This window comes from Canis aureus, chromosome 10 (genome assembly GCF_053574225.1).
Source record: "Canis aureus isolate CA01 chromosome 10, VMU_Caureus_v.1.0, whole genome shotgun sequence".
NCBI lineage: Eukaryota > Metazoa > Chordata > Mammalia > Carnivora > Canidae > Canis > Canis aureus.
This window is the reverse complement of record NC_135620.1, coordinates 58920736-58944975: the sequence shown is the minus strand read 5'-3', so window position 1 is coordinate 58944975 and position 24240 is coordinate 58920736. Positions and strand designations below refer to the sequence as shown.

Sequence of the window (24240 nt, the reverse complement as noted above, 5' to 3'; positions counted from 1 at the left end):
AGAATGGGGAACATTAACAAGGCAGGAAGCCACAAATGTTGGAGAGGATGTGGAGAAAAGGGAACCCTCTTACACTGTTGGTGGGAATGTGAACTGGTGCAGCCACTCTGGAAAACTGTGTGGAGTTTCCTCAAAGAGTTAAAAATAGACCTGCCTACAACCAAGCAATTGCACTGTTGGGGATTTACCCCAAAGATTCAGATGCAATGAAACGCCGAGACACCTGCACCCCGATGTTTATAGCAGCAATGTCCACAATAGCCAAACTGTGGAAGGAGCCTCAGTGTCCATCGAAAGATGAATGAATAAAGAAGATGTGGCAATGGAATATTCCTCAGCCATTAGAAACGACAAATACCCACCATTTGCTTCAACGTGAATGGAACTGGAGGGTATTATGCTGAGTGAAGTAAGTCAATCGGAGAAGGACAAACATTGTATGTTCTCATTCATTTGGGGAATATAAATAACAGTGAAAGGGAATATAAGGGAAGGGAGAAGAAATGTGTGGGAAATATCAGAAAGGGAGACAGAACATAAATACTCCTAACTCTGGGAAACGAACTAGGGGTGGTGGAAGGGGAGGAGGGCGGGGGGTGGGGGTGAATGGGTGATGGGCACTGATGGGGGCACTTGACGAGATGAGCACTGGGTGTTATTCTGTATGTTGGTAAATTGAACACCAATAAAAAATAAATTTATTATAAAAAATATTATATAAAAATATTTCTCATTACTTTCTATAGTTACATAGTACAACATTGTGTGGACACACTTCTTTTAGTCAACCAGTCCCCTAACAGGACCTTTCCCTTCATGCTTTCTCTATTACAAACAATGCTGCAATTAAATAGCCTTAAGCATACATCACTTCTTGTTTTTGCCAGTGTACACTTCTAGAAGTGGTAATGTTGGGTCTAATGGAAATACATATTCTGGTTACTTTTGTTGGATATTGTTGAGTTTCCCTTCACAGGGGTTGTACTATTTTTCATTCCCTCCAGCAACAGTTTTGCTATCAGAGCACTCTGTCAAACTTTTTTTTACTTTTGTCAACTGAACACATGAAAAACATCTCATTGCAATTTTAGCTTGAATTTCTCTTATGATGAATAATGTGGAGCATATTTCCAGATATTTAAGGGCCACTCACATTCCGTTTCTTATCAACTATCTATTTATATCTCTTGCTCATTTTTTATAGAATCATTGGTCTTTTTTCTCCTCCATATTATATATTAGGGATATTAACCCTCCATTAGTGACATAACTTGCAAATATTGTTTCCCAGTTTGTCTTTCTTCTTTTTCTTCGCTTATGATGTTTTCTAGGAAGGAAAAGTCTTTTTTATTTCGATGTAGTCATATTTATTAATCCTTTCCTAGTGCTTCTACATTTTGATTTACAGATAGAAGGTGTTCTCTGCTCTTAGATTATTCAATGTAAATCTTCCCGGTACATTTAATGCTGTGTAATGTGTATACACATTACCATTCAATGAGATAACAATTTAAAGCATGCACCTGTGTGCACATGTACATATACATACACAAACTCACACAGATTGTATTAGTTTACAGTCTGCATAACTTTGAAATGACCAGTTACACACTTGGTTAGAAGTTTATAGTCATTGCTTCAAATTCATATTTTAGCCCAAAATTTCTAAGAAATGGATTACAAAGAATCAGTCTGATGAATGACAGAGACCAAAAGAATTTGAATAAAAAATTTAAAAGGATACAAACCATGTCTTCTAAAATCTACAATTGTTTGAGATAAATGGAGTATACTCAATAAATTTCTTGAAAATGAGTAGTTTTGTTGGTGAAATGTTAACTTTGTGATGATTCAGAATTTGAAAGACTTTAAATATTTAGACACAAGTTGGATTTACATATTTCAAGATATATAATGCTACATGATACAGATTAAATACTAAAAAAGTATTTGGTAAAAGAATGAATGAATTACTCCATCCAGATTGGAATGGTGAACAAGTGGACTCTGATAGAGTGAATAAGATTTTTCAAGGGGCCTAATTACCACTGATGACACAGTTTAGACAAGTATAAGGAAAGAATACAGCAATCTTTTAAATTGGTAAAGTTAATTTTAGTAATAGTGTTTCAATGATTAAGCTTTTCTGCAAGCAGGATCTATTTTGATATAAAAGATTAGGATGAAATTTCTGGTGACTCATATGGTGGAGAGATGACAACTATACTGAATGATGGACTCAAGAACCAAGAGGACCTCAACAGGTTGTATGATGAATCCAATTCAATTAATCAAGTATTAATTATTTGTTAAGTACTAGGCCCTGGAAATAAAAAAATATGACTATTATACTCTTACTAAGATGCTCATTGTGGGAAAATAAAATGTGTAAACAAACAAATACCTTTTGGTGAGATAGGGGATGTAACAGTAGTTCAGTATACAAGGTACTGGAGGAACAAGGAAAGTAATGGTAAATTCTACCTACATGAGTCTGGGAAGTTCAAAGAACTGACTAAATATGAATACAGTAAAAAGCTACATTTAGGTCCCAAACCACAACAATATGAATACAGATTTAGTTTAAGCAGTAGCAAGCATAAAGCAAAATTAAAAGTTTTGTTTGAAAAATCTTCAATAGGAATCAATGGCCTTTGGTTGCCAAAATGACAATGATGAAAATCATGGCATACGCTGTGCTTATCAGACTGGCATTGTATTCTATTCTAGGTGTCTAACTTTCAGGGGGATTTAGGCAACTGTATGCATATGTGGTGAAAGGGATCAGGATGGGAAGGAGACTTGATAGCATATATGAAGAAGGAATAAAGAAATAGATAATAATAAGCCTGCAGAAAAATTTTTTCACTGGGCCAGAATGATTATTTTATTAAAATATATGTTAGCTCATGTCACTCCTTTCCCCCAAATCCTCTAATGCTTCCTCATTTCATTCAGAGTAAGGACATATTCCTGACAATGGCCAAAAGCCCTGGAAGATCTGGCTACTATTTCTGCCATATTCTCATCACCTACTGCTCCTCCCTTTCTCACTCGCTATAACCATGCTAGCCCTGTCCCATTGTTATTCCTCAAACATTCCAGGCATGCTCCTGTTTCAAGGCCTTTGCTCTAAATGTTCCTTGTGCCAGGAACAAAAGAAAGTTCTCTCAGCCACTCACAGGGCTAACTTCCTCACCTCCTTCAAGGCTTTCAAATGTCACTATCTTAAGGAAAGCTATTTTGATTACCTTATTTAAATGGACACTCTGCTCTCCCTAGTCACCACCTCCCTGGCTTTCTAGATTCCCCCTTACTTTGGCATCTTGGCTATATTTCTGTTATCATATTAGTAAATGATTGTTTGAGCTTTGTAAAAGTGCAACCGTCAAAAGGAGGTACAAAGAGCCCTATGATTGGTTGTAGGGAAAATACTGTACCTAGGGGCTGACAATATTCATACTGTAGGAAGAACAGACCCCCTGATTCCCTCTCATTCTTTTTTGAACAGTAAAATATAAGAAAACAACAACAAAAAAGAAAATTATATGAACAAAAACAATCCTATGGCATAAGAAGGCAATTATCAAATTAATGCTCAAATTTTCATTGGAATTGATGTTATAGCACAAAATTAATTTTAAAAAGTATAAATGAAAAGTAAATGGATCTGAAGTTTCTTTTTATCAGCTGTAAAAATATTCGCTGGCCCTGTGCCCAGAGTTTAAAAGAAATCAGCATGAGTCTAATGAAAAACAAGCTGTAGGTCTCAGGGAAATTCAATATATACTCTTTCTTTTGCTTTTAGTTTTTGATTGGTTTCCATGGGAATCTAAGCTTGTGGGGATCTCTAATCTATTCATAGAAAGCAGATGCTTGTATTTTCATGACTTAGTAAAACTGGGGGTCATGAAGAGATAAAGATTAGAAAATGGCCATAGTCATAGGGAATAGGAACCATATCCAAAAGAAAATTCAGCAAACCACATAGATTTTAAAATACAATCTGCAAGGCTGCTCTGCTGTGTTTAAGAGGTGTCACAGCACTGGACTTAAATGTGAAAGCTTTGGGGGCTCCCGGGTGGCTCAGTCAGTTAAGCATTCAACTTTTGATTTGGGCTCGGGTCACAATCTCTGGGTCATGAGATCCAGCCCTGCATCAGGCTCTGCATTGGGCATGGAGCCTGCTTAGAATTCTCTCTCTCTCTCTCCTTCTTCCACTCCCCCCTCCCTCTCTTAAAAAAAAAAAAAGAAAAAAAGAAAAAGAAGAAGTGGAAGTTCTGGGTTAAATTCTTAATCTTGCCCGTGAGAAGGAAATACTTTGATACTTCTTTGGGGGTTTGACTGGGAAGCTGGATTTGGGAATGACTCTAGGTCAGAAAAATCAGAAGACTGGGAAAGTAAGCCTCCAAAAAGTACTTAAGTTTCTTTTCAATGGAGCATTATCAGGAGCACTGAGCTGGGAATCAGAAAAACAAGGGAATTCCTGATTCTATAGGTATCAAAGTGACCAGAAGAAGTCAACCAGACTATATATCTCAGTTTACTTATATAGAATAGATAATATTTGACTGTTCTGCTATAAAGCTGCTATGAAACTAAATGAAATTTTTACTAGAATTCTGTTAGAAAAATTCAAAGTGGTGATTTCAATCAAGATTTGTTGACATATTTTCCTTGTAACTGCAAATTTCATCCATGTAGTATACATACATTAACTATTGTGAAAGTATTAAAGGACAGATGGGTTTTGATTTCAATTCTCAGATCAACTCTGTATTTAGTTGGAGTGCTCTTGAATACATGATCCTAAATATTTGAAACCAGTTTCTAGGGATGTCTGGGTGGCTCAGTTGGTTAAGCGCCCAACTCTTGATCTCAGCTCAGGTCTTGATCTCAGGGTTGTGAGTTCGAGTCCCAAGTTGGCCTTCACACTGGGCATGGAGCTTACAGGAAGGAAGGAAGGAAGGAAGGAAGGAAGGAAGGAAGGAAGGAAGGAGGGAGGGAGGGAGGGAGGGAGGGAGGGAGGGAGGGAGGGAGGGAGGGAGGGAAGGAAGGAAGGAAGGAAGGAAGGAAGGAAGGAAGGAAGGAAGGAAAGAAAAAAGAAAGAAAGAGAGAGAGAGAGAAAGAAAGAAAGAAAGAAAGAAAGAAAGAAAGAAAGAAAGAAAGAAAAGAAAAGAAAAGAAAAGAAAAGAAAAGAAAAGAAAAGAAAAGAAAAAGAATCTGTTCCTAAACTGGAAAACTAGAGGGCAGATTTAGAGATAGTTTCTAAATACTCAGAGAAGACAAACTTGAAGCTTGTTTGGAAACCTCAGAAGTTGGAATATACTGAAGCAAAGATTCTTTAGCCTGGGACTCTCTGCCTGCCTGGAAAAGGTGGCCGAGTTAAGGTTAAGGTTAAATGGGGCAAACTGTGAAAGCTGTCTAAAAACACTCATCTCGGTCCAGAGATTTCTTGAGAGATTGTTAACACTCCAGAACATAAGGGTTTCATAAACTCAGACTTTCCTACATTTCTAAGTAATGTGGGCATCACAGATGTCTTTTGGTGCCTTCTTTCAGAAGCATACCAATGGCCAAATCCTCATTTGTTTACTCTTGAGATATCCATGGGCTACATAGTTTGCGGCAGAGTGGGCACTTATTATTTTAAGATGAACTAATGAGTGATTACAGCCACAGAGAAGCCTAGCAGTACCTACTAAGCACCTTCAGTGATTTTGATGCATGCTCAAGTTTACAGGGCTTTCATAGAACTCCTGAACTTAACACTAAGGAAATGTGACCAGTGCTTCTCAGCCTAGGTCAGGAACTATTCTTGATTCCATTCTTCCTTATTCTACCTACAAATAATATTCATCAAGTTCTGGACATTTCACCATTTTTTAAAAATAATTTTTAAATCGAGGCATCATATATCTACAATAAAGTAGATAAATCTTGAGTATACAGACTGATAATTTTTTATGTAATCAGCATACAAATCAAGATATAGATCATTTCCAGCACCCTGAAAACCTTCCTTTATGCCCCTTTTTAGTCAATATCTATATCATGGGTAACCCCAAATCTGATTTGAATCACCATAGAGTTTTGTCTCTTCTAAAAATTCATATAAATAGGTGACTTCTTTCACTCAACATGATGTCTTGAAATTTATTCATGTGGTACAATGTATCAGTAGCTCATTATTTTTTATTGTGTAATATTCCATTGTAGGAATACATCATAGTTTATTTACCCATTTGCCTGTTGACATGGATTTCGGTGGTTTGTGTTAAGAATGTCTATTATAAATAAAGCTATCATGTACATTCTCATGCATGCCTTTTGGTAGAATGAGGGGCTTGTTTCTCTTAGGTATTACTGGGATTGGATTGTGAATTGAAGTGATTCTGTGTATGTGTGTGTTCAGCTTTGTTAGAGTCCAATTGTTTTCTAGAGTAGATTGATCAAATTGTATCCTCACTAAAAATGTTCCATATCCTCATTATCAATAGGCTTTATCAGATTTTTTCATTTTAGACATTCAAATGGTGGTATAGTATCTCAATGTGGCTTTAATTTGCATTTATCTAATTAGTAATGAGGTTGAACAGCTTTTCATGTAATCTTTTGTGGAGAGAGCTACATGTTTCAACATACACCTCAAAATCAATAAACTCAAAAACATAATGTTAAGTTAAAAAAACAAGTTGGGAAATGACACACAAAGTATAATACCATTTATATAAAGATTTTAAACATGTGAAATAATATTGTTTATAGGTATATCCATACAAAGGTAAGGTAGAAAAATATGCATGGGAATTGAAACCACCAAAATTAAGATAGACTGAGAAGGCAGAAAGAGGGGAATGGGATTTGGGAGGATAAAAAAAAAAACTTCAAGTGCATCTATACTGTCTTATTTCATTAAAGTAAGTCTAGAAGAAAAATTTAAAAAAATATTCAGTTTTATCTCTTCTATTAGGTACCTATTTTTAAAAAATATTCTCTATTCTTATGAATAATTCTAAAATAATTTAAACATCAGGATGCATATATCCCTTTGAATTAGTGTTTTGCATTCTTTGGGTAAATGCTTGGTGGCTCAATTGTTGAACTGTAGGGTAGTTCTATTTTGAACTTTTTGAGGGACCTCTATACTATTTTCTACAGTGATTGTACCAGTTTGCATTCCTACTAATAGTGTAAGAAAGTTCCCCTTTCTCTATATCCTCACCAACACCTGTTGTTTCTTGTGTTGATTTTAGCCATTCTTTTTTTTTTTTTTTTAAGATTTTATTTATTTATTCATGAGAGACACGGGTGGGGGGGGCACAGACACAGGGAGAGGGAGAAGCAGGCTCCATTCCATGCAGGGAGCCTGATGTGGGACTCGATCCCAGGTCTCCAGGACCACAAGGTGCCGAAGGTGGCGCTAAATCGCTGAGCCACCCGGGCTGCCCAATTTTAGCCATTCTTACCCATGTGAGGTGATAGCTCACTGTAGTTTTGATTTGCATTTTCCTGATGATGACTGATGTTGAGCATCTTTTCATGTGTTTGTTGGCACCCTGATGTTTACAGCAGCATTATCTACAATAGCCAAACTATGGAAACAATCCAAATGTCCAACAACTGATGAATGGATAAAGAAGATGTGGTATGTATACACATACACACACACACACACAGGAACATTACTCAGCCCTAAAAAAAGAATGAAATCTTGCCATTTGCAATGACATGGATGGAACTAGAGAGTATTATGCTAAGCAAAATAAGGCAGTGAGAGAGACAAATATTATGATGTCACTCATATGTGGAATTTAACAAACAAAACAAATGAGTAAAGGAGGGGAAGATAGAGAGACGCGAACCAAGAAACAGACTCTTAACTATAAAGAACAAACTGATGGTCACCAGAGGGGAGGAAAGTGGGGGGATGGGTGAAATAGGTGACGGGGATTAAGGAGTATGCTGGTCCTGATGAGCACCAGGTGTTGTATGGAAGTGCTGAATCACTAAATTGTACACCTAACACTATTATTACACTGTACCTTAACTATACTATAACAATAAAATTTTTAAAAATTAAAAAAATAAGACAAAAGACATTCAGGTTTATGCAAAGGCAAAAAGAATGATGAATAATTTATTAACAGAAGAGAATTGAAAGGAGAATTGACTAAATTTCTTCATCCAATAACAAACTGGACCTCACTATCCTGAAGGCCTTTTTATCTCTGACATCTGATTCCTAAAGAGCAGTTTGAAATTTATACCTATATTGCAGTATGATGAACAGCAATAATATTGACAGCCTACAGTCTTAGAGAGCATATGTCTCTACCAGGCAAAATGCTTTATATCTAAGGAAGCATCATTCCTAAAAAGCAGGCAGGAAGAAGATTATTCCATTTTATAGATAAAGAAATTGAGACATACAAGAGTGATATTTGATGGGAGATTAAGCTCAAAGAATCTTGTAAAATACCACTAACAAAATTAGAAGGGGGTGGGATGGAATGAAAAGGAATAAATATAACAACTGATTTATACTTCAATAATTCTTTCATAATAAATTTATCTTATGTTTTTAGTGATTGATTCCTTCATGTATTTGTTAAACAAACATGAACTGAATCTTTTTTAAATGGCAGGAGTTCTCTTAAGACTGGAACTAATAAATCAAAGAAGACATAGCCTCTGCCTTCAAATAGCATTAGTTGGGTGGAATATAGAGAAGTGAAATCTATGATTAATGGTGGTAGGGAAGGAGTTAAATATAAGTATATATATGTATGGGTATGTACATATACACACAGTAATATAGAGTTCTAGGGGGCTGGGGGATGGATTGTTTGGTGTGTTTGTGTATAAGTGTGAGTGTGTATAAAATAAGGGGATCTAATATCCTAATATTGTCACCTAATATTAAGTTTTCCCAAAAACTTTCAGACATACTCTACTCTTCTTCTTTAATTTTTTTAAGTCATTAACATGGAAATAGCAGATCTTGAAAGCTAATATTAATTAAAAATTAATATTCAGTTTCCATAGATGAATGGATAACTCTATGGTGAATTAAAAAACAAACAAACACACAACATATTCACAGTCTGAAGCTTCTTTAGTTTCTGTATTTAACATGATATCATTTTTCAAAGTGGGTAGTCTTACTCTTCTTGAAGCCAAATTAATAACCTCCTGAAAGATTAAAAATGCATAACTATTAACATTTAGTAAGATTGCTCAGGCTTTTTTATCCTTATTAACAAATAAATGTATCTGTGGAAGTCAGAGAAATAGTGGATTCCCTGGAGGAAAACATTTCTAACAATTAGATATCGTTTGTGAGAAACCCAGAAAAGGTTTGATTGATTGGTTTCTTGGATTAAACTGAGGGTACATATGAAAAACAAATTAGGTACAGATGTTCAGTATATTGAGATTAATTTTATTCTTGTGGGTACCATTTTCTTAGCTGCTTGGACTAATGCCAATTTATTTCTAAAGTAGTGAATATGTGTCAAAATAACTAAGCCAATCAGCATGGTTCAATAAGTTTTTCCCATATATGTATTTTGAAACTGGATAAATGGTTCTAATAAACAAAATGTCAAGCATTTGTATTAATAATGACTTTCTATATAAGTAACCCAAAGTATATTCATTCATTCAACCAAGACATGTCAGACACTGTGTTAGATTCTAGGGGATTCAAAAACCAATAAAACAAGGTTCTTGCCTGGAGATCCAGTCTAGTGGGAAAGAGACAAGTAAGCAATAATTACAATACAAGTTAATAGGCCTCTAATGGAGACATGAACAAAATGCTATGGCAACAAGAGTTTTTCCTACTAATAAACCTAATGAAAGATAACATAATTAGTTCACTATCACAAAAAACCCCCAAAACATAATAAATGACTATTACATGACACGGCTGTTGATATTTTATAAAACACTTAGATATATAAGGGAGATAGGCCAGCTTTAATTATCACTTGATATCTTTATCCATGATCTTTGTAAGCAACTTAAGAGCATGAATCATATCTTTCATCTTTGTATTCCAAGGCCCTAGCACAGCACCTGTTACATAGTAACAGTATGAACATATGTTGAATGAATGCATTCATGCACATACATATGAATATTGATGATTACACAAATAGCACACTTCTGAGTTCACAGATAACTGAATTAAGTGAGATAGAAAATACTTGAAAAGAATATTTGATATGTGATATATTAGAGGTTCACTAAACAAAGACAAATGTAAATTTAATATGGATCAGTATGGACAGTACTTTTTTTTTTACAGCAAGTGTTTGTGATTCATTTTTTAATACTTCCTCTAGGTGCATCATCATGACTACATAGTAGACATTTGGCAACTACTTAATGAATGAACTGTTCTATCTCTACAATAGATCTCTCGGATTGAACTCCTTCTTTCTATTGGCCTAAAAAGTAATAGTTTTCTATGCATCTCCTCTTTCTTCCTCTTCCAAATGAACTTTAGTTGCCATATTCAACTCCCTAATGTACTTTAATGGTGCAACTGTCATTTTCAAATTTCCTTAGTAGCTCCCTCATATGTGGGATACTTTATTTAAAAAACATAATTAAAAACAAAACAAAATCAAACCACGGGAGGTACATAGTACAAAAGCCTGGCACTGCCATATAGCAAACACTAAAATGGCTAAAAATTAATGAGCTTGGTTGTCCTGGGAAAATTAGTTATTCATATGTTTTAAAATGAGAAAGGACCCCCATATAAAAATCCACTTGTTGTGTATTAAAGACTTACGTTAGAAAGAAAATATAGGAAAATTTTAAAACAATTTCTGCTTAGCTCTTTAGTCTCCCAGCTGTTGTTTACTGCTGGGTTTCTTTGAGCCTTACCCAGCAAAAGTACAGTTTAGGAATCTGCTAATGATTTGCAAGAATTTGTACCCAGATTTTTGGGTTCCTTCTCTGCAGTTCCCTTCTCCCAGGATTTTACCCTGCCACATTCCCGCCGCTGCTAATTCCAGACTCTACCTGTGGTTTTTCAGCCTACTAGAACCATCACTTCCTGCTAGGGTTGTATTCTTTTGCATTCCACTTTGGAAGATGCCTGAAGGATACAGCCAGATAAATGTGGTGCTCATTTCCGATGCTTCTCTTCTCCAAATGATTGTAATTTCTTAGATCCTGCTTGTGCTGACTGTTCTCAATGCCGTTAAACAATGTATATATATTTTGTTTAGTCTTTATAAATATTTTTGGCCAATGGGTTATTCTAAAATAAGGGGTCATGGTCAGAATTGTGCATAGTTCTAAAAGTCTCATGAATGCCCTTCCTTTCTTCTTTCCTTCCTTCCTTTCTTCTTCTTTCACATACATGTACATGTGAATCCAAGTGTAGGGAGTTAGAGGGGAGGAACAGAGGGAGAGAGAGACTCCTAAGTGGACTCCACAGGGTCCTGATGCAAGGCTCGATCCCACGACCTGGACTGAGATCACGACCTGAGCCAAAATCAAGAGTTGAATGCTTAACCGACTGAGCCATCCAGGTATCCCTAATTGCTCATTTTTCTGATTTCTTCTTTTATATCATCTTAAAAAAGATTTATTTACTTATTTGAGAGACAGAGAGTGCAAGCACCTGCACAAGCAGGAGAAAGACAGAAGGAGAGAATTCCAAGCAGGCTCCCTGCCTACCACAGAGCTCAAGCCCACAACCCTGAGATCACAATCGGAGCTGAAATGAAGAGTCAGAAGATGCTCAACTAACTGAGCTACCGTCTTCTTTTATATCTTTAAGCATTCAATCAATTATTGTTTTACATTGTTTCTAATGATGCCAGTATTGAAGGTTTCTTAGGGAATAAATTGGTTTATTGTTTCTGTAGACTCTCATTCCTGATAGATTACTTTCTCAAATGTTTGGTCTTTCACTGTGAGATCTTGTTTGGTCTTTGTAATATGGAGGAATCCTGGAAGTTTAGGGTGAAAATGTTTAAAGAAAATTTGTGTTTGTGTCTGCTCAGAGGCAGGGTGTGCTATAGATATGTCCCTAATCGGGACATATCTCCAATTATTCTTTGAAAATTAGTTCTAGATTCTTCATAATCTTATTCCTGTCGGATCTCTACTATCCCTGGTTTTTAAAATAATGGTGTTCTTGAATAAAGCACAAAATTAAACACAGTACCTGGTTTTGAACTGGACAGAGTAGAGTACTAAAGATTTACTACAACCCTTATTCTGGAAATTATACTAGTGCTAGTGTAGCCTAAAGATACATTACTGCTTTGGGCAAATATGCAAAAACAAACCACAACACAGAGAAAGGGGGAAATGCATAATTATCAGATAGTTGAAAGACCATGAAACGTGTTATTTATGAAATCAGTTATATAAATTGCAACACGTAAATCACAGTTCTATTTATTCTTTAATGCTGTAGAAAATCACAATGTAAAAAAATAAAGGAGAAGCAAAAAGCAAAAGAAAACAATGCACTGCATCTTGTGAAGAGACTTATAAATCAACCCCTTTTCTCACCTTTTTGGTCACATTATACCTCTACAAGGATGACATACCGGAGGCTCATCAACTCAAATCCTCAGTTTTTTCACATGACCCACTTGATGTGAAGTTAGGTTCTTCTAGCCTACACATTTATGGAGTTGGGTTTTAAACCTAAATGAACCACAATGAAAAATCTAAAGTGTATCAAATTCATGATACTGGGGCTATTTCCAATCTGAAATGTTTACTTTTTTATGATAACAAGTTAAATGGAGTTACCCTTCCTGAGTGAATAATTTTAGCAGCTGACAAGCCTAGGTGAAAGGTTATAAATACCTAGGCGGTAGTTAAAACTGAAATTCAAAATGAGGGAGATTTTTAAAAAATTACTATAATGAAAAGCAAATTCAAGAGCAATAACTTTGGAAATAACCCGACAGACCTAACTGATCATAGCATGTAACCAGCATATTCAAAAGTATATCTTAATGTCAGTCTCTTTTTCTGTATTCAACTAATGAGAAAGATATTTTTCTAACCCCTCAATTAATCAGCTATATCTGGTTCACATTTTAAATGGGAAATAACTCTAATAGTTTCTGCAGGAACTAACTAATTTTTTTATTGCTTTTTATTCCAAAAATATATGTCTAAAATAATAAGAAGGAAAGTATCAGGCACTGGAAATATATATTTTATTTTTATTTTTATTTTTATTTTTATTTTTTTAAGATTTTATTTATTTATTCATGATAGTCACAGAGAGAGAGAGAGAGAGAGAGAGGCAGAGACACAGGCCGAGGGAGAAGCAGGCTCCATGCACCGGGAGCCCGACGTGGGATTCGATCCCGGGTCTCCAGGATCGCGCCCTGGGCCAAAGGCAGGCGCCAAACCGCTGCGCCACCCAGGGATCCCTGGAAATATATATTTTATATAATCATTTTATAGAGGGAAAAATCATTTTCAGATAAATAAGTCCTTAAATAAATTCAGAAGCTTCCCATTTTAATTTTTTGATATATTAAATCCTAAAAATCTCAGCTTTTAACAATGCCTTTAAAAACCCCAAAATTGGACAGCCCTGGTGGCTCAGCGGTTTAGCGCCACCTTCAACCCAGGGCCTGATCCTGGAGTCCCGGGATCGAGTCCCACATAGGGCTCCCTGCATGGAGCCTGCTTCTCCCTCTGCCTGTGTCTCTGCCTCTCTAACTCTCATTAATAAATAAATTTTTAAAAATTATTTAAAAAAAACCTGAAATCCTTTTTACTGGCAATATAGTTTTAGATTTTTAAAAAGTTGGAATACATTTAGAAAATAAATTTCTTTTATGCTTCTTAATGCTCACGTTCTAAGAGAGACTGCAAGTTTTTGTTGTAAAAGTAATATTTGTCAGGGGAAAATTTTTAAACAGTAAAAAGTACCAAAATTCATACATACTACCAATTTTAAAATCTGACCCCTATTAACATCTCAGTGTGTTTCTTTTTGGCCTTTGCTTTTTTCCTATGCACATATTGATTTGTAATATAGTTCATCATATTGTATATACAACTTTGATTCCTTTTCCCTGACTTAACCTTAGATCATAAAATGAATTCGACTGCTCAAGAAACTTAGACAAATAAATGGATCCACTGATGATTATCTATGCTTTATTCTCTGCAGTTTATACTGTTTTTAAAGAAAACATATGAAACTAAGAGTCACATACTTGTGATTTCTTTATCAGCTGTCAACTGCATTGTTCCATTAATCAACTTATAAATATCTCACAAAAGGTTTACACTTCAGCGTAATTTAACTTCTCACCTTTTGAGCTGCAAGATGGAGGGCAGTTCTCTGGCTGTGGTCAGTTTTATTAACATCTGCTCCTGCCTTCAGGAGAGCATCTGCACAATCCAGTCTGTCCGCCAATACACAATACATAAGTGGTGTCCTCCCAAATTGATCTTCTTTGTCTTTAAGGGCAGAGTTTCCTATGAGTGTAAGAAACAGATAGTGATATTTGATAATTGCTGTTGTTATTGCTAATATAACTGGAAGCTATATTTATTAACTTTATTGTCAAGCTCTGCTAAAAGCATGAAATATATGTCATTTTTACTTACCCTATGAGATAGATATTATCATCCCCATATTATAGGAAACCGAGACTTAGAGAAGTAAACTGTTTATATTACACTGAAAGTAGGTGAAGCTAAAATTCAAATTGATAATTGATTCTAAAAGCCATATTCTTAACTACTATATGTTTTGCTGAATTAATATTGTGAGATAAGGAGCTATTTATTTTCCTCCCTCACTCCTTTCTTTTGTGTAGACTATACACTAAGCATTGTGGTATTCTTTTTTAAGATTTTATTTATGTATTCATAAGAGACAGAGACAGAGAGAGAGAGAGGCAGAGACACAGGCAGAGGGAGAAGCAGGCTCCACGCAGGGAGCCCGATGTGGGACTCGATCCCAGGATCACGCCCTGGGCCAAAGGCAGGCACTAAACTGCTGAGCCACCTAGGGATCCCCCATTGTGGTATGTTTTTATGAGAGATACAAAAATGAATTATGACTGGTTTCTCATTTTTGATAATATGTAGTAAGTACACACTACCCTGATTCTCCTGCTAATTACAACTAAAAACCCAAGGCAAAATACATGAAAGGTGGAGAAAAGAAGGCAAACTGTCTAGGGACTATGGGACTCAGGGAAATACATGATGGTGAGTTCCCTGTCTGTCTGCCTGCCTTCCTTCCTCTTTCTTTCTTTGTCTCCTAAATACAGTCTGGGTGTTGAAGTAGCCCACAAAATGAAACATCAAAGGGCAGATACAAAATTCCCCAGAAAGCCTGCTCCCTCCAGTCAAAAGAGCTTATTCTTGGCTCTACTCAAAGCACATACAATGAAAGAAACTGCCCCCTTTTTTCTCCCCACTGGGCACTGCACCCTATAAACCATCATGTCCTAAATTAAGCAAAGGATAGCAATGAAGTAGTATCTTACCCCTTCCTAACTAGAGAAGCAGGGAGGATTATGGAGAAAAGGAGAATGCAATTCTTTAATTTGGTGCATGAAGTCAACAATTCTGAAAAGCCCATGTGTGAAACTAACCAGAATTAAAGTAAAAGAAGTTTTGAGAATTGAACTATGAGTAAAATATTGCCCAGGTTCTAAAACAGCTTGGGTAGCACATAAATAGGGAAGACCGAAGAGCCCTGCAAGAGCTATGAAAACTAACTTGACATTAGAACCATTGTCCATAAAACTGAAACAAAAAGTTCATTCCAAACCTAAACAGATTGTCAGTCTATTAAACAGAAGGTATAAATAGAATCCAGAATCTCATAACATAATTCACAAAATGTCAAAGACACAATCCAAAATTATTAGACAAACCAAGAACCAGAAAAACATTAACTTAAATAAAAAAAGCAATCCCAGGCACCAATACAGTGATGATACAGACATAAGAATTATCTGACAAGGATTTTAGAGCAACTATAATAAAAATGCCCCAAAAAGCAATTACAAATGCTCTTAGAATAAATGGAAAAATACAAAATCACAACAAAAAAAAATAGAGTATAAAGATGAACCATATGAAAATTTCAGAATAATAAACATTTAATAAATAAATAAATAACCAAATAAAATAATTAAAGTAGGAACTTCACTGAATGCAGAGGACAGAGGAAAGAATCATGAATTTGATGATGGACTAATAAATACTATCTATTCTGAACAGTTAACAGAAAACATAGAAACGAAAAGAATCCACAGAATCTCAGGACTCTGTGGGACAATACCAAGGTACCTACTATTCATGTCATCAGAAAGAGGAAAAAGAATGAAGGACTAAAAACGTATTTGAGGGAATAATGGCTGGGAATGGTGCAAATCTGGTGAAATACACAGACCTAAAGATTTAAAAAGCTGAGCAAAACTCAAACAGAATAAGCTCCAAAAAATCCATGATATGCCAATCATAATAAAATTCCTGAAAGCTAAAGAAGAAGAAAAAAAATCATGACAGCAGCCAGAAAGAAACAATACATTATCAATAGGGGAAAAACAACTCAAGTAACAGTGTATTTCTCATGGGAAACTACAGGGTCCAGAAGGCAATGACATGACATTTTCAAGCTTTGGGGGTGATGGTGGGGATGAATTGTCAACCAAGAATTCTATACCAAGTGCTTGCCTAGGGCTGGGGAACAGGGGAACAGGGGAGGTACTAAAGGGGACATAAGTAAAGGGGATATAGGGTTTATCCAGGGGAGTTATTGTTCTAAAATTAATTGTGGTGGTGTTCCCACAACTCTGTGAATATACAAAACTGACTGAATTGTACTTTAAATTGGTGAATTGGATGATAAGGATGGATGGTGAATCTCAATAAAGCTGTTACAAATAGCCCCCCTAAATATAATTTAAAATAGAATACTAAAAACATTCATGAAATTCAGAGGAAGACAAGAAAGAGAAATAACAGGAATGAAAACAGAGGGAACAAATAGTAAACACATAACAAACTAGAAATCTTACATCTTAACATTAACAATTACATTAAAGGTACATGATAAAAACACACTGATAAAAAAAGAGATGGGTAAAAAAAGAAGATCCAACTATATACTATTTACAAGAAACTCACCTGAAATATAACAAGTTAAAAATAAAAGAATAAGCACAGATATGATATGTAAACACTAATGAAAAGAAAGCTGATTAACATCAGATATTAATATCTATATATAATAGACTTCAGAGCAAAGACAATTACCAGGGACAAACAGAAACATTATATAATAATAAAGGGATTAATTCATCAACAATCCTAAATGTGTATGTACTAAATCATGGAGCTTCAAAATACATGAGGCAAAAACTGATAGAATTGGATGAAACAATTGAAAAATTTACAATTATAATTGGTAACTTCAATACCTCTCTCTCAATAATTGCTTGAACTGCTAAAATGAAAAGTCAGCAAGGATAGAAAAGAACGGAACACCACTATAAAGCAGCAGGATATAACTGAAATTTATTGATCACGTCACTTAACAGCCAGATATATAATCTTTTAAAACACTGATGGGACCATTCACCAAAATAGACCATACATTGGTCATAAAACAAACATTAACAGATTTAAAGACGTGAAGTTATACAAAGTATGTTCTCTGACAGTAATGTAGTTAAACTAGAAATCAATAACAGTAAGATAATGGGGAATCACTGAATATGTGGGAATTAAATATCACATACATAATCCATGAGTTAAAGAGAAAAATCTCAAGGGAAATTAAAAAATATAATTAAATGAATGAAAATAATAGTAGTGTTATAAGGTTCCTACTCCACACATGAGGGGGCTTGTAAGGAAATATAGAGCATTGAGTATTTGTACTATAATAGAACAAGAGCTTCAAATCAATGATCTATAATTGTACCTTAGGACACTAAAAAAATCCCGAATTTAATCCAAAACAAGCAGAGGAAGTACATAATAAAGATACGAGCAGAGATCGATGAAATTAAAATTAAAAAACACTAGAGAAAAATCAATGAAGTTAAAAGTTGGTTCTCAGAAAATATCAATGAAATTGATAAATCCCTGATCAGAGTGATCATTAAAAACAGAGCAGAGAGGGATGCCTGGGTGGTTCAGTGGTTGAGTGTCTGCTTTTGGTTCAGGGTGTGATCCTGGGGTCCTGGGATCAAATCCTGCATAAGGTTCCCAGTAGGGAGCCTGTATTACCCTCTGCCTATGTCTCTGCCTCTCTCTCTCTGGGTCTCTCATAAATAAATAAAAAATAAAATCTTAAAAAAAAACCCAGAGCAGATGAAAATTTCCAATAACAGAAATGAAAGCATGGATAACACTATAGAACCTAAAGTAATGAAGTAAAAAACATGGGAATATTATAAATAATTTTATGCCCATAAATTCAAATTTAAATTAAATATCCAAAAGAAAGAAAGAAAGAGACAGAGAGAGAGAGAGAGAGAGAGAGAGAGAGAGAGGGAAATAGATGAATAGGATAGAATTGAGGGTACTGAAAGAGACCTATAAATGTATATGATCAATTGATTTTTGACAATAGTGCCAAAGCAAACCAATGGGTAGTCTTAAACAAATGGTGCTAAAAGAACTGGACATTTATAGACAAAAACACAAAATGAACAACCAGAAACTCTTGACCTATACTTTTCACCATATACAAAAATTATCTCAAAATCAATCATTATCTTAAATGTAACACGTCTATAACTATGTAAAACTTTTAAAAGCAAACAAAAGTGACAATCTCCGTGACCTTCGGTTAGACAAGATTTCTTAGGATACCAAAGAACAATCCATTTTAAAAATCAATAAACTGGATTGACCCACATTAAAAATTCTGTTTGAAAGACACTGTTAAGAAAATAAAAATACAAGCCACAAATTGGGAGAAAATATTTGTTAAACACATACATATCTGATATTCTTTTACCTAGAATAAATCAATAAAACTGATGGAATGGCAAACAGTGGAATGGCAACTGATGGAAGGCAACTGATGGAATGGGAAAAAATATTTGCAAAGGACATACCTGATAAAGAGTTAGTATCTAAAATACAGAAAGAAATTGGAAGACTCAACACCCTCAAAAAAGAATTCTTACAACCGAATAATAAAAAGATAATAAAATTAAAAGATGGGCAAAAATTTTGAATTAACATTTCACCAAAGAAGCATATAAAAAGATGCCCAACATTGTTAATACACAGGGAAAAGCACATTCAAACCATATGATGCCATTATATATATATTAGAATGTCTAAAACAAAACCAAAATTGAAAGCAAACCTGACAATACCAAATGCTGGGAGGATATAGAACAACTAGAACTCTCAGACATTACTGGTAGTTACGCAAAATGGCACAGCCACTACAAAAAACTGTCACTTTCTTATTAAGTTAAATATGAAAATACTACATGGCCCAATAATCTCTTTCCTTAGGTGTTTACACAGAAGAAACAAAAGCATGAAAGCTTATATTCCATAAAAACTTGTATTTGGATGTTTGTGGAAGCCTCGTTCATTATTACTAAAAACTGGAAATAATCTCAATTGTCCTTGCAGAGAATGACAAAAGAACTGTAGTCATCCACACAATAGAATACTGCTCAGTAATAAAAAGGAATGAACTACTGATCTACCTAACAAGGAAAAATCTCAAGTGCATTTATGTTAAGTGAAAGAACTCTGTTTCAAAGGATACATACAGTATTCATTTACAGCACATTCTGGAAAAGGTAAAACTATAGGAAGAGAAAACAGACCCAGTGGTTAACTGGGGCGGGGGTGGGGAGCTGAGATGCAGGAGGGATTGGTTATAAAGGGATGCGGGGAGGGGCACCTGGGTGGCTTAGTGGTTGAGCGTCTGCCTTTGGCTCAGGTAGGGATCCCAGGGTCCTGGGATCAAGTCCTGCATCAAGCTCCCCGCAGGGAGCCTGCTTCTCCCTCTGCCTATGTGTCTGCCTCTCTCTCTGTCTCTCTCTCTCTCTTTCATTAATAAATAAATAAAATCTTAAAAAAGGGCCCTGGGAAATTTGGGGATATGGTGGAACTTGCCTATATCTTGATTGTGGTGGTTACGTGACTACATATTTGTTAAAATTAAATAACTGTACACTACTAATGGTTAAGTTTATTGTATTTATTGTATTATACCTCAATAAAGTTTACTTGAAAACAACAAAAGATACCTCCTGCCATGCACTTTATGTGACAAAAAATTTGCTACTTTCATCACAATGATCAGGTATTCTTTTTTTTTTTTTTTATTTTTTTTAGGATTGTATTCATTTATTCATGAAAGGCAGAGAGAGAGAGAGAGAGAGAGAGAGAGAGAGAGAGAGGCAGAGACATAGGCAGAGGGAGAAGCAGGCTCCATGAAGGGTGCCCAATATGGGACTTGGTCCCGGAACCCCAATCACACCCGGAACCAAAGGCAGACACTCAACCACTGAGCCACCCAGGCATCCCTGATCAGGTATTCTTATACAAGTTGAGGGTAATATATGAGTTGAAAATGAGGGAAGCCAGTTACTTTTAAGGTGCTTTGGCATAAACTCTGCTAATGCAGGAGGAAAACCGATCAAATGAAATATTTTTAGAGGGAAATATAAATGCTAGGGGAAGGAAAAGAAGGTGTTGCACTTCTGAGTTGTTTTGTGCCTGAAATTAAGCTGTGTTAATTCTAAATATTTCAATATATATTTAAATCTCAGATGTATTAGGACCCAGAAGTACTTTACAGTTTCTTAGATAACTTACTTTGCTGATCCTTATTCCCACGTATTCTGGTAATAAATCAAGAAAGGTCATTGCTCTGGAAATTTGAAGAGAGCCTTACAATTGTGTATAACTCCTGGAGGAGGCAGGTGTTCTTTTTCAGAGTCTCAGTTTTGAAGATGGAGGCAAGCTCTGCATATGATTCAATGTAACTGATAATAGCAGCTCCTGTGCACAAGTCTTGAGTGGTGCTGGCTATTGTTGCCTCCAACAAGGGCCTCTAATGCCTAACCTAGAAGGCTCCAGAGATTTGATCACTGCATTTATAGATAAGGAATCATTTAAACCCAAACTCACAAAACTAAAACTTATTAGAGGTAGAGCATGTTCCTTTTATCATTTGAACCCTTCTGGAGTCAAAAAGATACTTGTAGAGAATATGCAGTAATAAGGCCAGTCTCTAGTCTTTCAAGATGAAAGCGCACTCTCTACCGCCATTTTGTCTGCCAGTGTTTTGTTTTAAGAATTTTTAAAATTTATTCATTCATGACAGACAGAGAGACGCAGAAGGAGAAGGAGGCTCCAGGCAGGGAGCCCAATGTGGGACTCGATCCTGGGACTCCAGGATCACACCCTGGGCGGAAGGCAGGCACTAAACCGCTGAGCCACCCAGGGATCCCTTGTCTGCCAGTGTTAAGCAAAGACAGTAGTACCTAGGATCAGCATGATTGTGGTAATTCACGTTTAATTTCTCATTGGAAACTTCAGTGAGGGAGAAGATTTAGGAACTGTGGTCCCAAGTGCAAATGTTGCGGAATGGAGGCCTGGGATAATTCTAACTCATTAGGTTTCTTAGGGCTAAAGTGAAGTCAGCACCATGGGGTGAATAGTAACTCTACCTCCTAGGATATAGAACTTTAGCCAATTGTTACACTTTTCCCAAGTCCTCTGTAATGTACAGGGAAACCTCAAGCCTTCTCTTCAATCCCCGAAATACTTGTTTTCATGTGACCAGTAGTATACTTCCGGACAGAAAAGATTTCATTGGGCTATGTCCCCACCTCCAATGTGTTATGCTTGCCTACACAATAGAATTGGTGTATCTGACAAACCTGAAAGCACGTATTCCCTATTTATGATTAGAAAAGTGGCACTAGGCTTCATTTGAGTCCTGTTTTGAGTTTCTTTATGAGGATAGTGGCTTTATAACTAGTTTCTGAGTAGGGTCCTATTTTGAGTTGCTGTATGGCTAGTTTTTGAATAATGAGAGTCTTACCAGGTTCTGAGCTTCTTGGCTAACAAGAGAGTAACTGAGAGAGGCTTGTACCTTTATGCCTTTATCCATCTACCCTACCTCCTACCTTAGTTCCTTCAATTATAACATGCAGCCAGCCAGTACCTGTCCAGTTTGCACAATGGCTTATTTTGATGCTTGGGTGAAATGGTTTCCTGTTTGGAAGTGTCTGGTGGCTGCAACATGTTGTACAAATGTGGGGCTTGGGGTGTAATCTAATACTCACTGGATGGCAGTGCCTTGAATTTGAATTCCTGTCAGGAGCAGCTAATATAGAAAGCAGCTGGCTAGTGTGCTGGGTTGTTTTAATTATTCTGGCAACTGTGGAGATAGCTTCTAATCCATGACCAATTGGTGCTTGCTTCACAGTGGCTGGCATGCGGCATGCACTCAGCCTGAACACAGCTCAGAAAGCCGGGCTGGCATGATGACTAGAAAGCCACTGCTCCACGCATGCAGTTGTGTTAAGGCCAGCTGAAAAAGAAGAGTCTGCACGGTTAATGGACTGGTATGTGCAGAAAGCAGAGCTCCAACTCGGCGGTCAGAAGGCACAACTGCCACTTCCAGGGATACTTGTGCCAGTCTACACAACAGCTACTGCACCACACTGTCCAACACAAGCAAATCTAGCATTCTTTACTAACCTCTTATTTGCTTGTTCTCAGTCAGATGTTACCTGTGTGTGGCATCAGAGATGCATTTCATCTGCTTTCATTCACTTCTTACATCATACCTTTTGTATTGTCACAGTCTTGGGAAGGCTTTTGTGGTCATTTAAAAATGATTTGTTTATTGTTCTAAACGCAACATGGGAACAACAGGAAGAACATAGGATTCAAAATCACATAAATTGGTTGGAGTCTCAGCTGTGTGGTTATTAGCTTTGCAACTGAATTTCTTAACTTCTGAATCTCAGTATCCTAACATATAAAATGAGAACTATAAAATAACAAGGGACTTATTACATTTTAAGGTCACTTGAGACTTTACAAAATATTTTTACATTTTATCTCATTATAGTTGTTGTGGCATCTTAAAATAGCATTCATACTCATTGCTATTTTTTAAAAAGATTTATTTATTTATTTTAGGGAGGCGGAGAGAGAGAGAGAGAGAGAGCATGCACAAGACAGAGCATGAATGGGGGGAGGGGCAGAAGGAGAGGAGAGAGAATCCACAAGCAGACTCCCAGACTGAACATGGAGCCCAACTCCGGGCTTGATCCCAGGACTCTGAGATCATGACATGAGCTGAAATCAAGAGCTGGCCACTTAATTGACTGAGTCACCTAGCTGCCCCTATATTCATCACTATTTTGAAATTATCATAGCTGTTAGATTTTCCATTAGACCTTGCTATTTACTGTGTTAATAAAATGATTGTAGGTATATTGCTATGTCATAATTTTAAATAGTTTGACATCCATATTTCAGTATAGCTGCTTTTCTTTGGATTTCTCTTATTATATTTAAGCTCTTAAAAATACATTTTTGAGAAGGGGTCCATAAGTTTTATTGGATTGCCAAAAAGACCTGTAGTACAAAAAAAAAAAAAAAAAAAAAAAGGTTAAGAAAAATCCAGCCTAGATAATCATTAAGTTCATCAGTCAAGGTTTAGACCTAATCAGTAGTTCTTCTCTTGTGTTTCTTTTTCTCTCTGTGTTCAGAGAAACATATGAATGTGCATGTGCATGGAAAAATCTCTATACATGGAGAATCCATAGTTAAGTAGTTAAAGGCATGAACTTGGGAATCAGACTTCCAGGCTTCAACCCAAGTTCTGCTACTTATTAGACAAGTTACTTAATCTTTCTATACCTTAGTTTCTTCACTTATGAAATGAAGATAATAAGAGAACCCAAAACTCTTTGTAGTGTTTTGCTGTTTTAATGAGTTAATGAATTGCAAAGCCCTTACACAGTGCCTAGCACATAACATAACTTTATGAAATACTGGCTAATTTTATTACTATTATTAGTAGGGATGTATACACATGTAGGTCTATAAACACATTATGTATGGGGTACCTGGTGGCTAAGTTGGTTAAGTGTTTGACTTTTGAGTTCAGCTCAGGTTGTGAGATTGAGCCCTGTGTTGGGCTCCATGCTCAGCACAGAGTCTCTCTCCTCCTCTGCTCTTCCCCTAGCT

At 36.0% G+C, this 24240-nt stretch overlaps 1 protein-coding gene across 10 annotated transcripts in view; it reads right to left on the bottom strand.

Annotated features, from left to right (window-relative positions):
- INVS (inversin) overlaps positions 1–24240 on the bottom strand; it is a 156989-nt gene that overhangs the window by 123356 nt on the left and 9393 nt on the right. For 7 of the 10 annotated variants that reach the window (XR_013388165.1, XR_013388166.1, XM_077912688.1 and 4 more), the window contains one exon: positions 14327–14493. Coding sequence is in view for 7 of the 10 variants with exons in the window: in XM_077912688.1 (XP_077768814.1) it covers positions 14327–14493 (167 nt within the window). In the remaining 3 variants the exon portion in view is untranslated. Of the gene's footprint in view, positions 1–12549; positions 12688–14326; positions 14494–22319; positions 22568–22737; positions 22891–24240 lie in introns of those variants that run through there. The other 3 variants (XM_077912684.1, XM_077912685.1, XM_077912686.1) reach the window with 3 other exon arrangements.